The 14,944-nt window shown below is 40.5% G+C and overlaps 1 protein-coding gene across 1 annotated transcript in view; it reads left to right on the top strand.

Annotated features, from left to right (window-relative positions):
• Window positions 1-2,683: 2,683 nt before the first annotated feature.
• Window positions 2,684-14,944, top strand: part of vipr1a (vasoactive intestinal peptide receptor 1a) — a gene marked incomplete at both ends in the record, with an annotated part of 20,655 nt that continues 8,394 nt past the window's right edge. Inside the window, 4 exons of the mRNA XM_080837528.1 lie at window positions 2,684-2,737; window positions 4,387-4,474; window positions 6,298-6,408; window positions 13,071-13,177. Coding sequence (XP_080693654.1) covers window positions 2,684-2,737; window positions 4,387-4,474; window positions 6,298-6,408; window positions 13,071-13,177 — 360 coding nt within the window. The remainder of the gene's footprint in view (window positions 2,738-4,386; window positions 4,475-6,297; window positions 6,409-13,070; window positions 13,178-14,944) is intronic.

The following is a 14,944-nucleotide window of genomic DNA, read 5'->3' as shown; positions in this document are numbered from 1 at the left end:
AAAGAATGTTTCAGGCCCAGCTTTCGGTTGTATTAATCTGTACACAACTGATTACAATTTATTTCATTGGTCTTGTGGGTTTCTTCCCAGCACAACATAAAAAAAGAAGTGTACAGCTATGTAGAGCAACAGTATTTAGGACCCACCCCCTCTTCAGCCTGCAGTGCATACTAAAATGGTCCTAAAAAATCAACTTCTCTGGGAAAGTACCCACTGCCTCAAGTAAGCTGGCAAAGGTCCTGGCTTTAGGCTTCACACCATTTTATCATTGGGGTCCTGCTACAGTCTGGGAAATATGAAAGCACTCACAGATTTTCATGACGTATTTGCACAGTCCCTGTAGCCATCTTCAGGTTATTTTTGATCAGTATATGACTGAATACCAATAAAGAAATAGGAGGTAGAGGGGTGCCAAAAAGGCCAATGTTTCATGGACTGAACATATACAAACACACACACAAAACACATCAGACTTGCTGCCTTTCATGTCCCATAGGCCAACATGGTGAAAATGCCTTCTGTATGCAATTAATACCAAAATAGGATGATGAATTGTGATTAATATGGGACGACCATTTACTAATGATGAAGCATGAGCAAATGTTTCCAGATTTTAAACAGTGAGGCATTACATACAGGTTTATAAAATCAGCCAAGTGTCCCGGAATGCATTTCTGTCTATGAGTGAGCACTTGTATGGTGCACATAGAAAGTAAGGGACAGGAAGGTGATGTCATGGAGAGAAGTTAAGTGACCTGCTACTTAAAACATTATAATTCTGTTCTGCAGTACAACCGCCAGCCTGTTGGGATGGATTTATATGGATTGAACACACGTCCAGTGGTTTGTCCCTTAGTCTATAATGTGACCTCATTACAATGCATTCACAATGCATCTTTGCTAGCAAATTCCAGTGACTTTGTCATAGTTTCTGTGCAGATGGTGGTTTTGGACCCCTCCAGGGCTAGCAGCCCTTCAGGACTGGATTAAGCCTCAGCAGCTCAGACAGCTGGGAGCACTGACACAGGTACGCCATGGAAGACTAGAGGAACACAGACAGGTCGATTTTCACTTCATCAGCTCCACCAGCTAGGATGCCGACTCCATTTCCAGGGTCCGCAGGGGGTCAACAGTGCATGGAAAACAAACAGATATATTTTTTTGTCTTTAGGAATACAACCCATACACTGTTATGAAACTGCTGACCTGGTTGAAATAGTTGTAGAAAAATGTGAGCACAGTACTATTCAAAACTAGCAGTGTTCTATGAGGGGCCACTATAGTGATCAACGACTCCTCACCATATCAAGATTTTAGATGACATCATTGAGTTAAATGCCCACTATGCCCCCTATCACTGTGTGCCGATGAAGACATATTCATGTGTCCTCTAAAAGCATGGCCCAGATTTATCCATATGTTCAGTGAAACCAACCCTGTGTCCTGAGTTAATGGCTCCTGATCCTGCAAGAGAAAAGCAGTGTAGCTCCAGGATTCTCTGTAGGCTCAACATAGTCATCATGCTTCCCTCCACCTGATCACCTGAGTACCGTCTTCCCTGGAGGCATCTGTTGAGTCCTTTCACTTACGCAAATAATAAAACATAGATGGTATTGAAGATATTCAACCATGGATGTTTTCAATCTAGTAAAAGAGGAGAACTATTTTATCACAGGCTTTTAACAAAATAAAGCGACAATAGACAGAATAACATATATGGGTCGACCCCACAAAAAGTACTTAAGATATTAAAAGGCTTATCTGATTAAAAACATGCTCTGTTTGCATGCAATTAGAGAAACATGTTTATGAACGTTAAACAATATCTCCAAGTGACATGCAGCTGTTCAAGCCTGCCCTCTATGGCCCAGTCCCATACATTAGCAAATAGCACATGCTTTGACAGCTATATCGTAAAATAGCAATAAATTACGCAATTCCTTCTAACCTTTGAAGGTCATGGGAAGCGACATAAGGCTACAGCACATACACACACACACACACAATCATATTGCTCCTCTTATAATTGAATTATGACACCTTATGCGTTTCAGTGATGCTTCATGACAAGTGTGTCAAGCTCCACATCGAAAGAAACTATGAGGAAGCTGTAGATAAACGGTTTTTTTCAGCATTTCTCTCAACTACAGGAGACAGAAACAAGTGTGTTTGTTTTGGTGTGCTGGTTTACAAATTAACTTAGTTTAGGAAATACGTCTGATGATACATAATACGTCTGAGCCATTCACAGCTGCCGACTCTAGAGGTTGCAACAGACAAACTGTTGCGGTGAAAATTACCACTTCGCTTTCTTACGAAATGTCACGTATCATCTACATTGTATGCTGTTCTTGATTTGATTTTATCCTCATCTAGGTTTTTTTTTTTATTTTTTTATTTTTTTAACAAAATCCCGATCGACTTTTGCTTTCAGTAACCCATCTCCAAAGATTTATGTTCGGAGCGCCTGTCTGATCTGAGTGCGGTCGGGAGACCATTCTCAGATCATACCTCACTGGGTGTGCTATCACAAGGATTAACTCTTGCTCCAGGACCACTAGTGACGAGATCACTGCCCCACGCGGTGCTGGATTTATTGTAAACTGATAACTGAAATACAAAAGTAGACTATACGTGGCAAGGGAACAGACAAAAGCGGAAGGAGTCGAAGTCTTGTGGACAAATGGACATGGATACTACTGTCACTTTGGCTTTTCTACTGATTTCGCTGCGACTGGTGAGTAAGCTATTGTAAAAGCAATTGATTAACATTAGGTTGATTGGTAAATTAGTTACTTTGATGAAAATGTACAATGTGATTAATTCATTGTTTAGTCAAGAGGCTTGCCTACATATTTCAAAACATAAAATTAGAACCATTAGTTTCGAAATTGGTCTTTATTAAAGAAAGCTATTCTTCATTAATGGTAAAATTGGGCATATAGCCTATATATATATACATATATGTTTTACATCTATAGGCTATTGGTATAGTTAAGTTAAAAGTCGCAGAAACCAGCCTACGCTTGCACGGCGTTATGTCTGACACACTTGCTTTTGCTTTGCGCCAAAACACTGCACCGGGGTCTGTCCAGTTTAAAGATTGTGTATGCTGTCTAAAAAAGCACTTATTCAAGACATGTATGTCAGAATATTTTCAATAGAATACACATAACAATGTATTCCTGCATAAAATGTTGTAGCAAAAAAAAAAAAAATGTCAATACATATTCTTCCCCCAAACGAATACCTTGGCAACGATTGATGTTGTCCACCTGTAAAGCAGGGATCCTTGATCAGTTCATTTTTTCTTCACTTAAGAGTGATTCGTCTTGCTCTCCTGTAATGTGTTCATTATCCACTGTATGTATAACTGTCCAAATACTTCTTCTAACTATATTCGCTCTTATTTATTAATGAAATTCATTGTGAGTTCAGAGTTTCCTTGATCACTACAGAAGATATAGACTAAACTCTTTAATTTTCTGTAACAACAGTGCCTCCACCAACAAAAGATGGGCAGAAGTAGTGTTTGCCTGTTTGACAATATTTTAAGGTTATGCATATTTACCTTGGTATTAAGGGTACCATCTAATCAAGGTGTTTTAACCTGGCGAAAAAGCCCAATGACTTGGACCTATAGGAATTGTTGTCTATGGCCATATGGGCCCGGTCTGCAGCTAACTATAGCCCTGTAGTAAAGGTTTGATTTATTTGATCACATGTGAGCGTTTCATCAGCCAAAGAAGCTTTGATGAATCTCATAGTCCTCTAGTGCTTTGTAGTTCAAGCAACAGTGGGCAATCCTTATACGATGAAAAGCATGCTTTAAGGGGAACTGGTTGCAGATACATAGGGGGAAATGATATCATGATTTATGATATCATATCTTGTGTGCATTAGAACATAAAGATTCCCAATTTGCCTATAGCTGGGATAATGTTGTGTAAGGGAAATATCCATAAAATGATGAGAGATGATTCATACTGATTCTCCTATTTGGAACTACATTTGCACTGTCAAACAGAACATCTTCTTAAAATGGAGACCTTTTCGAAAAGGATGAAAAGATTAAAGGAGGTTTTATCAAGTAGGCTACAAGAAAGTCATTACATCATAAAACCCCTAGATGAAAGTAACCCTCTGCAGTGGAAGTTTGTCAGAAGAAGTCAGAGATTTCTCCATTTCTCCATCTCTACAAGTCTATCACATATTTGTTGACATTCATTGTTTTATAACAACTCTGGCAACTCTTCTTTATTCTGAGCTATGTGATTGATGGTGTATAGATGCAACCTTTGTGAGCATGGTCCTTGGTGAATACAGGTGTTATAGTAATTCTAAGGAGTAGTGATGACTGACATGCTCTCTTTCATCACAAAACAGCTGAGCTCTGTACGGGCGTGTGATGTTGAGATCGACATAGAGAAGGAGAGAGAGGTGTGCTTGTCTCAGGTGGAGAACGTCACTTCAGGTATGCTCTCTCTCTCTTTCTCTTTCTCTCTCTCTCTCTTGCTCTCTCTCTCTTTATCTCTCTCTCTGTCTTGCTCTCTCTTATATCATGCATTAAAACACACTCACACACACACACACACACACACACACACACACACACACACACACAAACACACACACACATAAACACACACACACACACACACACACACACACACACACACACACAAAATAGCTACATCATCCGACACTGAATAAAAGTAAACTGTCACCACTGGTATGTATAGATTAGGTTGTCCACTTGTCCACACTACCCGTGAAATCAGACTACAGTGCCATGGTAAAACTCATGTCATCAGTACATCACAGTCAAGCAACATCTTCATGGAAAATACAGAACTTGAGCCAGCTGATGAGTTGTGTTCTCATCATTCCGCCATGCACCATCATTTAGGGTCAAAATTATGACGAATGAGGAGGCTATTCTCCTCTCTCCCTAAACTTACTAAAGCAGCTGGGATGGTGACACTGGGATGGTGACACTGGGATGGTGACTCTGGGATGGTGACACTGGGATGGTGACACTGGGATGGTGACACTGGAATGGTGTTTTTAGTGCACTGTTTGAGTGAAACATATCATAGTTGAAGTGATTTGTCTCTGCAGGTCTGGTAGACACAAGATTGCAAAAAAGTTCTTTTACAGTTACTGAACGTACACTTACTGAGTGTAAACGTCTGATTACCTGTGGCAGTGTTTTGTATTGTAACGATGCCAGCGGTTAAACATGGATTGTTGAGTTTTTTGTGTGGGTTTGCCCACATTAGTGAATCCTATTCCAATCATATGTTATCACTTCACTGCGTTTAAGATTGTATTTCTAACCATTTAGCTGCAGTGAAATAGGTTTCATTGTTGTCAGTGTAAACAATGGTTACATGCTTTACATCAGTTAAAAGAACAGGTGGCTCTGGAGCCTTAACTCTTCAGAGGTGTGAGTGTATCCCAGTCAGTGTGAATCTCACTGTGTGTGTGTAATTCCCATGCTCAGGAACACACAAATAAAATATTGATTAGGATTATAATTGACAAAGCAGTTACCACAGTCACTTTGAGTTGAGATCGGACAGGCAGTGCAGTGCCAGTGAAACCATGTCCTGTCAATTACTATGTAGACTCATCCCAGGAGTAATACGGAATACACTGACGCACGGATTGGTTTGGCTTGCGATTAAGCGCGCTGTGATTGCATGGTCTCTCTTGAGGTATTGTGCCTGATTGTTCACTGCTGTGGCATGTGCTGAGCACAGCATCAAAGGAGATAGGCTCCTCTCGGTCCCCGAACTGGGGACTATCAAAAGATGTTTGAGAACAAAAGGTTTTAGCCTGCAATTTGTCCTGTTATGACACCCGGTACTCGCCCTCTGATGTGCTCTTTCTGGTGGTAACAAAACTTTAAAGCGGGCGATGTACATATTGTCTCAAATGGGATGAAAAACAGTGAACATTTTTAGTGGTGGGGGTCTGTGTTCAGTTTGCGTGAATAGAGCTTGCCCAAGAAAAGATCTGTTTGGACAAACCAAGCTATTTCACGAGAGTCTGTAGAACAATTAAGCTTCATCGGGTAACAATAACACGGGTAGGATCAAGGATCAAAGATCAAACAAGCACAGAGCATTTCATTTTCTAGATCCAGTAACTCAGTTTTCTCGGTATATCACATCTCATATGTTTTCTATTGTATTTTCTTCTCAAAGCCACTGAGAACATTCAGACCCTGCCAACTTCTAATCTGCCATGAGTTCTCCTCATCCTCTGACATGTCAGTTTTCCTCCTGGCAGGTTGTCTGGGCTCATGGGACATGATAGCCTGTTGGCCATCCGCCCGTGTAGGAGAGGTGGTCACCATACCCTGCCCCGATTACTTCAGATTCGTGTCTGGCCACCACAAAGGTAAATTACAGGTCCTGTCCACTCTCATCCACTGGTACAAAAAGGGGCTTCCTCATACTTGTGCACTTTCTACAGGTCTTTCTCAGACTGGTGTACGATGTTCAGACTGAATTCTAAATGGTTTGTGAGAAAGTGGAATAGCACAGACAAATAGCTATTCTGAGGGTTGTAAATCCCGTGTTTTTGAGTTTTGCAGAACACTTGAGCATGCAAGACCACATGTTTCCCTTTTGAATTAGCACATTTACTACCCTTGGAGGACGGAAGGACTGACTTCCATTAAGAAGTGATATGCATCAAAGCATGTTGTGATGCAACTGATTAAGGTGTTGGCATTTCTATTAAAAAGAAAATCAGAATGTGTCTGTCACACATATCATAGGGAAGGTTGTATCCTCTTTAAAGTCTATACACATTCTTAAGGTTTCCTGTTAAAACATTGTTGAAATCCTGGTTGATGTGTCCTCCCTCCCCCACATGAGCATTATGCGCAGGTTGGTTGCAAACGTTAGACCATCAACATTTGTTGCTTGTGAGTTGAGACAGAGTTCAGGTCGAAAACAGGAAGACAGGGCAGTGACGGAAACGCTGTGGTACACATGAAAATGCAACCGTGTGACTCAGACAATTTTTTTCTTACATTCAGTGGTTACATCTTAGTTTCTACATCTTCAAAATAAGACATACACATGTACACAGAGAGAGAGAGAGATAGAGGAAGAGAGAGATGTAGAGGAAGAGATAGAGAGAGAGAGAGAGAGGAATGAAGAAGTGAAAAAGACCTACATCATAACATACGTAAGTTTCTGGCAGTGGTTATTTAGCTGAAAACAGGTCAGGGGTGTTTTGTGAAACTACTTTTCTGAAGCCTCGGAAATAATTAAGAGGGAGCGCGGGCTGAGCCCTTAATGGCTGTGGGGTCCATGCTTGGAAAAGCAGACTTCTGTTTTTGTGTGTTTTTCATCATCTTTTCACCATCATTATCCTCAGCAGGCAGATCATTAACTCTCACTCTGACCTGAGGAGGTTGCTGGGATATTGAGATGTGCAGAATGCCTGTTTGTGTTTGTCCCGACATTGTTGTGAAACTCGAAACTTGTTCGTTAATTAGAGGGTGTCGACTGCTCAACGGGGTGCCAGTGTGGAGAGCGCTGCGGAGGTTAATCTGACTGTATTCAGAAGGCGGGCAGGCTCCACAGGTTGGACACGGGCCAGAGACTCAAAACAGACATGGCAACCAGCGTGGGAGTTTGGGGTTTACTAGCGGCTATGGTCATATGTGGTTGACAGTGCAGTCTAGTCTTGCATCACTTAAACTGTCAAAACAGTGAAGAACAACTAATGCTGAATGAATGGTTTCTTATCATCGGGTAGTGATTTGATGTTGCACAATTTCTCACAATTGTATCTAAAATCTTTTATACTTGTAATTACAATCTATTACTAAGAACATATGGAAGTAAATTACAATCAGAATCTGCCGAATAGCTTAAGCTATTGATCATTTTTCGATTCCATGTCAGTTCAAAGTCTTGGACAGAGACTCTAGAGATGCTTTTTTATGTAGTGAATATCCAGGCCTTGAGATAGTAGCTTTTGGAGGAGATCCAGAACAAGGACTGAAGGATTTAGATACTAAGGGGTGAAATGCTTTTGGATTTATCTTCGTCATGTGGGCCAGGAGTTCACCGTAAAGATAGCCTCCGGAGATCAGTGATGCAATCCAGATGTGCTTGAGTGAGATGCAGGCATAGTGTGTCCATGTGTGTGTGTGTGTGTGTGTGTGTGTGTGTGTGTGTGTGTGTGTGTGTGTGTGTGTGTGTGTGTTCGATGTGTGTGTGTTTCCATGTGTGTGTAGGTCAGCTTGTTTATCTATGCATATGAGCAAGGTGACTACATATGACTGCGTGTGTACATGTATGTATACAGTATATGTATGTGTGTGTGTGTGTGTGTGTTAGTGTGTGTTTGTGTAAAAGGGGGTTGTTTCCCCCTTGTTGGCACGTGCTGCCTGAAGCCTTTTGATGGAGGAGGCAGATTTCAGGAGGTTCTTGGAGGAATTTGGTGGTGGGTGCTGTAGGGAGCGTCTGTATTTCACAGAGAGGTGGGTGCTGTAGGGAGCGTCTGTATTTCACAGAGAGGTGGGTGCTGTAGGGAGCGTCTGTATTTCACAGAGAGGTGGGTGCTGTGGGGTGCGGCTATATTTCACAGAGCTCTCCACTTCAGTGGGAGTCAAGACAGGGGGGAGCTACTGTCAATCTCACGGTTGACGTAGGATCTCCAATAAAACCTCAAACGGAACCAAAACACCCATGAACTCTGAATGCCTTGTTAAATGTACATTTTCTCTGGCTGGTTTCAAAGCCATTCCAGCAGGTGCAACACCAACACTCCCCCTCTAGTCCAATCACTTAATGCTGAGAACAGAGGTGAGCAATGTTTAGGTTCTGTGGAAGATTAACTGAAGATTCATTGGCTGAGCGTATAAGTATTATTCTAGACAGGTCTCCGTGTTTAAGATGAGCTTATGAATGTGAGTGTGTTTGGTGTATTTACCAACATTTTTACTCAATTTTACTTTTGTTATTATTTATTTGAATGAATATGTATACCTCTTGCACAGATATAGCTGAGGGGCAAAACATTCCCTTCTGTCCAAATCCACCCTTTCTCATGATGTCATCACAGACTCCTGAGAACCTTCTGGGCCTTGTCACAAGTTCAAATTGAGTGGTAATTCCTTTTTATACAACTGTGGAAAAGAAAACATGTGTTGCGCAACCTGGCGCCATGCATATCCAGGGACCTGCCATAAATCCATCCTGGGTGGAGACTCCCAAGTCCCAACACATTTGAACTCCTTACCCAGGAGCTCTTACGGGAAACCTCCCTGGTCATCCATCTTCTTTACAGTCTTTCACTGGTTTGTTTGACTTGCACACGTTATTATGAGGTTTGATCTCTGCCCATCGTCATGTTGTCAAACACTGTATTTGACATGCTGTTGTCAAGGCCAAAGCATTATGACTGGGGTTTATTGTACATGTGTTTCCATCACGCCTCTGCATCCTCTGCAAGTGCTGATAAAAGAATGGATGAGTCATTTAGATCAGGTACTTTACTTATGGCAACCAAAACAACGAGATGTGCGGCACAGACATCTCATGAATGATGATGTGTGCATGGCTATGACTGTAAAAAGGCATGGCTATGATGACTGTGTTAGTGGGACCAACGTCCATTCACACACTCGCATACTCTCTTTCTCTCTCTCTCCTTTTTTGTCTCTCTCTCTTTCTGTCACTCTCTATCATACACACATACACACACACACACACACACACACACACACACACACACACACACACACACACACACACACACACACACACACACACACACACACACACAAACACACTCATTCTATTTCTTTCTTTCTTTCTTTCTTTCTGTCTCTCGCTTTCACACACACACACACACACACACACACACACACACACACACACACACACACACACACACACACACACACACACACACATGTGCGCACACACAAACATACACACACACACACACACACACACACACACACACACACACATACACACACACACACACACACACACACACACACATGCGCGCACACACAAACACACACTCTCTCTCTTTCTGTCACTCTCTATCATACACACACACACACACACACACACACACACACATGCGCGCACACACAAACATACACACACACACACACACACACACACACACCACACACACACCCACACACACACACACACACACACACACACACACACACACACACACACACACACACACACACACACACATACACACACACACACACACACACACACACACATTCGTGTGGTAAGTCCTTGTCCAGGTCCACTGCCCAGCATGCTTTGCGGTGTTGTGATGAGGCCTCTTCAAAGGCCACGCTGCAACAACAGCATGCTGGCTGATTAGCTCCCGTCAAACATGCAGCAGCATTGCGCATGACGTCGAAAATCCTCCTCCTCTTGTTTCTTGGGATGATAAAAGCATTCTTTTGACAAGCCTTCATTCCAAACAAATCTGTCTGTGGTGTGGGCTGAAACAGCAGCAGATTACCTCACCCATTTTAGCCTCCTCGGCCTGAGATTATCCACACAATTGTCTTTGACATATGCCAGTCCAAGATCTGGATGAATGGATTGGGGTTGATTTTGAGTGAGAGCGTGTTTATTATGAACCCAAAGCCTGTAGTCACTGATCAAGATTAAGGGATTTATGATGTCATTTTGCTGTAATATCAGATATGTTGAACATACAGTCATCCTAAATCCTTGAATAACAGGAATATTTTTTATTTCTACCTGTTACTGACTTGACTAAAACACTTTGAAATATGTATGTTGGAAGAAGTCACAGTGTCTTTGTGTAAAGGCAGAAAGAAAACTGGTACCATCATATAGGAATTATGAAGAGGCTTATATTTAGTTATGAACAAATGAAGAGCTGGAAAGAAACAAAGCTTAAAGGAGTGATGCAAGAGAAATACTGATAGAGATTATTTCCAAACACTGTTAATGACTTAAGAATATAATAATCAAGTGACTTGTATTAATATATTCCTTGTATGAATTATGTGCTTATGAAAGAAGGAGCACAGCTTTTCTGTGTGTGTGTGTAACTAGAATATTAGGTGCCACTAAGTCTGCATATGAACAAGAGCATGTTTAGACCAGAGGAGATAAGAAAGGAACTGTGCTTCTTCCGACCTTGTGCAAAACTGCCATCCTTGCAAGACAGGGAGCCTCGGACGTGAGAAATCCACCACGTGATCATCCCTGCTCAAAGCTAAACTTCTGACTATATAAACTTGGTGCGAAGAGTTTATCATTGCTTCACTGTCAGCCTCGGCTGGTAGGGGAGCCCAATTGCAATTGTTGTTGTTTGTCTGTCTAATAAATATACTTTCATGCAGCTCCGGAGTCCTGAACTAACTAGGGTGATTTTTCACCTATCAAATACTTTTATTCTTTATATCATTTTAAATTTGATGCAAGAAATCTTCATACAATTTTAATTGGTTTATATAGTAAGAAGTTAATATGTGAGCATTTAAACCTGTAGTTTAACGTCAAGACACCACTTGGAGAGGTGCGGGTGCTCCGTTCAGTTCAAGTTTACATGTTTATGATATTCACTTTCTGTGGGCTGACAGCTTCTGTTGCACCAGTTGATAACAAGATCTTATCGAGGGCTAAAACCACTATGCAGTTAAGTTCTCTAAAGAAGCAACATGCTTTCCTAATGAGAACAACCATGTCATGGGACACACTTACTGATATTTTATTCATTTTCAATCTCTCTAATAGTAGTATCTAATGATTTATGGAGGTCCTTCGAGATTTGGTGACATTGCCCTGCGGGAAACTCATTATTGTGTTTCAAACAAATAGTCTTAAAGTCGAAGAAACGCGTAAATCTCCTGGGAACCAACCCATAGACTTGTGTCCTCTGTAGTTGACCCTTTGTTTTTCATGCATACCCTTTTTATACTGTCCCTGTTGCATAGTTGTTATGATCAGAGGAAAGTGGATGAAAATGAGGACACTGGTCATGCAACAACCTGTTCTGTCTGAACATGGTGTCTGTTTCCTGAAAAATAGCACAGCTGCGTATTATTTGCATTTTGTTTGTTTATGCAAAATATTTCAGCCATGTTGAAACGTCAAATGTCGCTATGTCCAGGCATCCCTTATGTAAATATTATTATTCAAAAACAGATTGGTGCCAAGAGTTGTGCATACAAGAACATTCAAATATGATTTTTTTTTACAATGTGTAATCGCATATGATAGTTTTGTGTGATCATGAGATGTGCTCTGTTCTACATAAAACGTCTGAGGACAAATATAATAGCATATGGTCAGCAGAATCTCACGCCACCTGCCTTGTTTGTGGTACAATTTCAAAAATGGGACCTCTTCCAGTTACAGAACAGGGATTGTACATTCCTTTACGGAAGATTACATTTATATTTTCGTGACTTACAAATGGTGACGAGTACTGAAAGGCCTGGCACAGTGGATCGGTTGTGTCAAAGGTCACAGTGAACTTCTCTTCCTTTCAGCAAGGGGCCTTTGCATGCGTTGTAAATGGCACAACCCTAAATAATGGAAACTGTTGTTTGTTTTTTTGCTTGTTTGTGTATGTTGCTTTATGTGCGTGTCTAGTTTGTTGTCGATGTTGTTGTTGTGTTTTTTGTCTCATTGTTTCATGTGTACATTTGAATGTACAGACACGTGGTGATTCTAAAAAATAAAGTATAAAAAAAAAAAAAATTATGGAAACTTCCTGGTTGATATATGAAGAGATGAAGAGATATACTATATGCCTCTCTTTAAGTTGACATCTTCAAATGTATTCGATTGAAAGCCAGTGTTAAATCACCGCACCTTTCCACAGTGCAATCAGTAATTTGTAGAGAAAAGTTAACTTCAGTTCAGTATTTTATTTTCCACATCCTTAAATGTGTCCTTCACATCTTGTGTGTTCTAAGGGGAACACGCTGTCCTTCCTCACTGCAGACTGGTCCTGCATTTCTCTCATGTATTGCTGGAAGTTATAGCTTCATCTTTTTCCTCTGCCCCCAGGTAATATATCAAAAAGCTGCTCCTCAGTGGGATGGATAGAGATCAACCACATGGCTGTTGCTCTGAACTGTGGTTACAACCCCAACATTACCATTGGTGATGACGTGGTGAGTTTGGCCATTAATCAGAATCAGAATCAGAATCATGTTTATTGGCAAGTACATTTTCATATACAAGGAATTTGTTCTGATGTTTAGTTGCTCTCAATGTACTTTAACTGAAAATATATCCTGGGGAGATAATATAATAATAAATATAATACATTGTCACATTAAGAGTATTTGTCACTTTACTACAGTTCTCAGATCAGACTTTAAATTCAAAGCTATTTGTTCAAACTCCATACCATCAAGTCACTTGTACACATGATAGCAGCAATTTCTCATGATTTTGAAAAAAAATGCAAATGCTTTGGTACGCTCATGCAAATGGGTTTGTGCTATTGTCTGCAGATGTCTGCATAAACAGCTGCATGTGTCATATTGATCCAAATGTATTATGCAACTTCTGTTGACTAGTTATATCCCCCTAAACATTTAGGCATGTATTCATTGTGTAAGACATAACATGCAAAATGGTTAAACCATTTATCATTGTTTGTCGAGTATATACTTCATCAGTTTCAGTGACACCATGCATTATATATTTGAAATGTTTGCTAATTTGATAAATTACTTGTCTTTACAACCTTGATTTTTCATGACAAGGCTTTATTGAATGTCTTAGATCACTGAACCAGAGTGGATGTGTCAGGCCAGTATGAGGGAAATATACAGTACCAGTGTGTGCCAATGTGTCAGCGTCGTCTAATGATCTCATCCCTAGAGTGAGGAGGGTTTGTAAGGGACAGCATGGCAGATTACTGTGTAATTTCATAAAGGGTCAAAGTAACAAAAATTAACTGATAAAAAAATTGAGGTGATGAAAATACAGGTGAATTGAAAAACAGAGTGATAAACTGATAGTGATAAGTGAGTTGTCCTTCAAGCTAGGCATATAGCATCGGTCCCTATGTGCAGCCAGCTGTGAAGCGACTGCGTAGTCTACAAAATGCAACGCCGAAAAGAGATACTACAAAAATATCCAATAACTACACTCCTACAGTGTCGTATCACTAAAATGACTTCACATATCAGTGGTCTCTTGTTACAGTGCATGAAATGCCCTGTATTGTTATTCCTAGGCTTCTTCTTCTTCTTCTTCTTCTTCTTCTTCTTGTTACCTTTTTCTGCGATTAATTCAGCCCGAACCGCTTAACGTAGAAACTTCATTCAAACTTTGTCACGTAGGTCTTGTAAAGGACACTTATGCTAAACTTTATACTTTTTAAGATATTAAATAAAAACGAATCTAAATTTTCCCATTGACTTACATTGGGCCATTATGACATCATAATAGGGTCTTTAAACTGGCTTGCACCTGTGCTTCACTGACACCTGCGCCAAATCCAAGGAACCTCTTCTCTGTCCCTCTCAATTTAACTGTAACTAGGAACATTAAGAAACCTTCCATTCTCTACTTTTTTTTCTCTCCATCTCTCCATCTTTTTCTCTATCCCTCTCAGTCTACTTTCTCTCACACTCAATCTCTGTTCTTCACTCCATTTTTATCTCCTTTTTTCAGTATTTTCACTCTCTTTTTCTCTTTCACTCTTGTTCACTCTTCTTTCCTTTCTTCTTTCCTTCTTTCACTCTTCTTTCCTTCTTTCACTTTTCTTTCCTTTCTTCACTCTCCTTTCTTCTTTCCTTCTTTCACTCTTCTTTCCTTTCTTCAATCTTCTTTCTTTTCTTCTTCCACTCTTCTTTCCTTTCTTCACTCTTCTTTCTTTTCTTCTTTCCTTCTTTCACTCTTCTTTCCTTCTTCCTCTCTTCTCT

This window comes from Sprattus sprattus, assembly GCF_963457725.1.
Source record: "Sprattus sprattus genome assembly, chromosome: 4".
In the NCBI taxonomy this organism is placed as follows: domain Eukaryota; kingdom Metazoa; phylum Chordata; class Actinopteri; order Clupeiformes; family Clupeidae; genus Sprattus; species Sprattus sprattus.
This window is presented reverse-complemented; position numbering and strand designations above follow the sequence as displayed.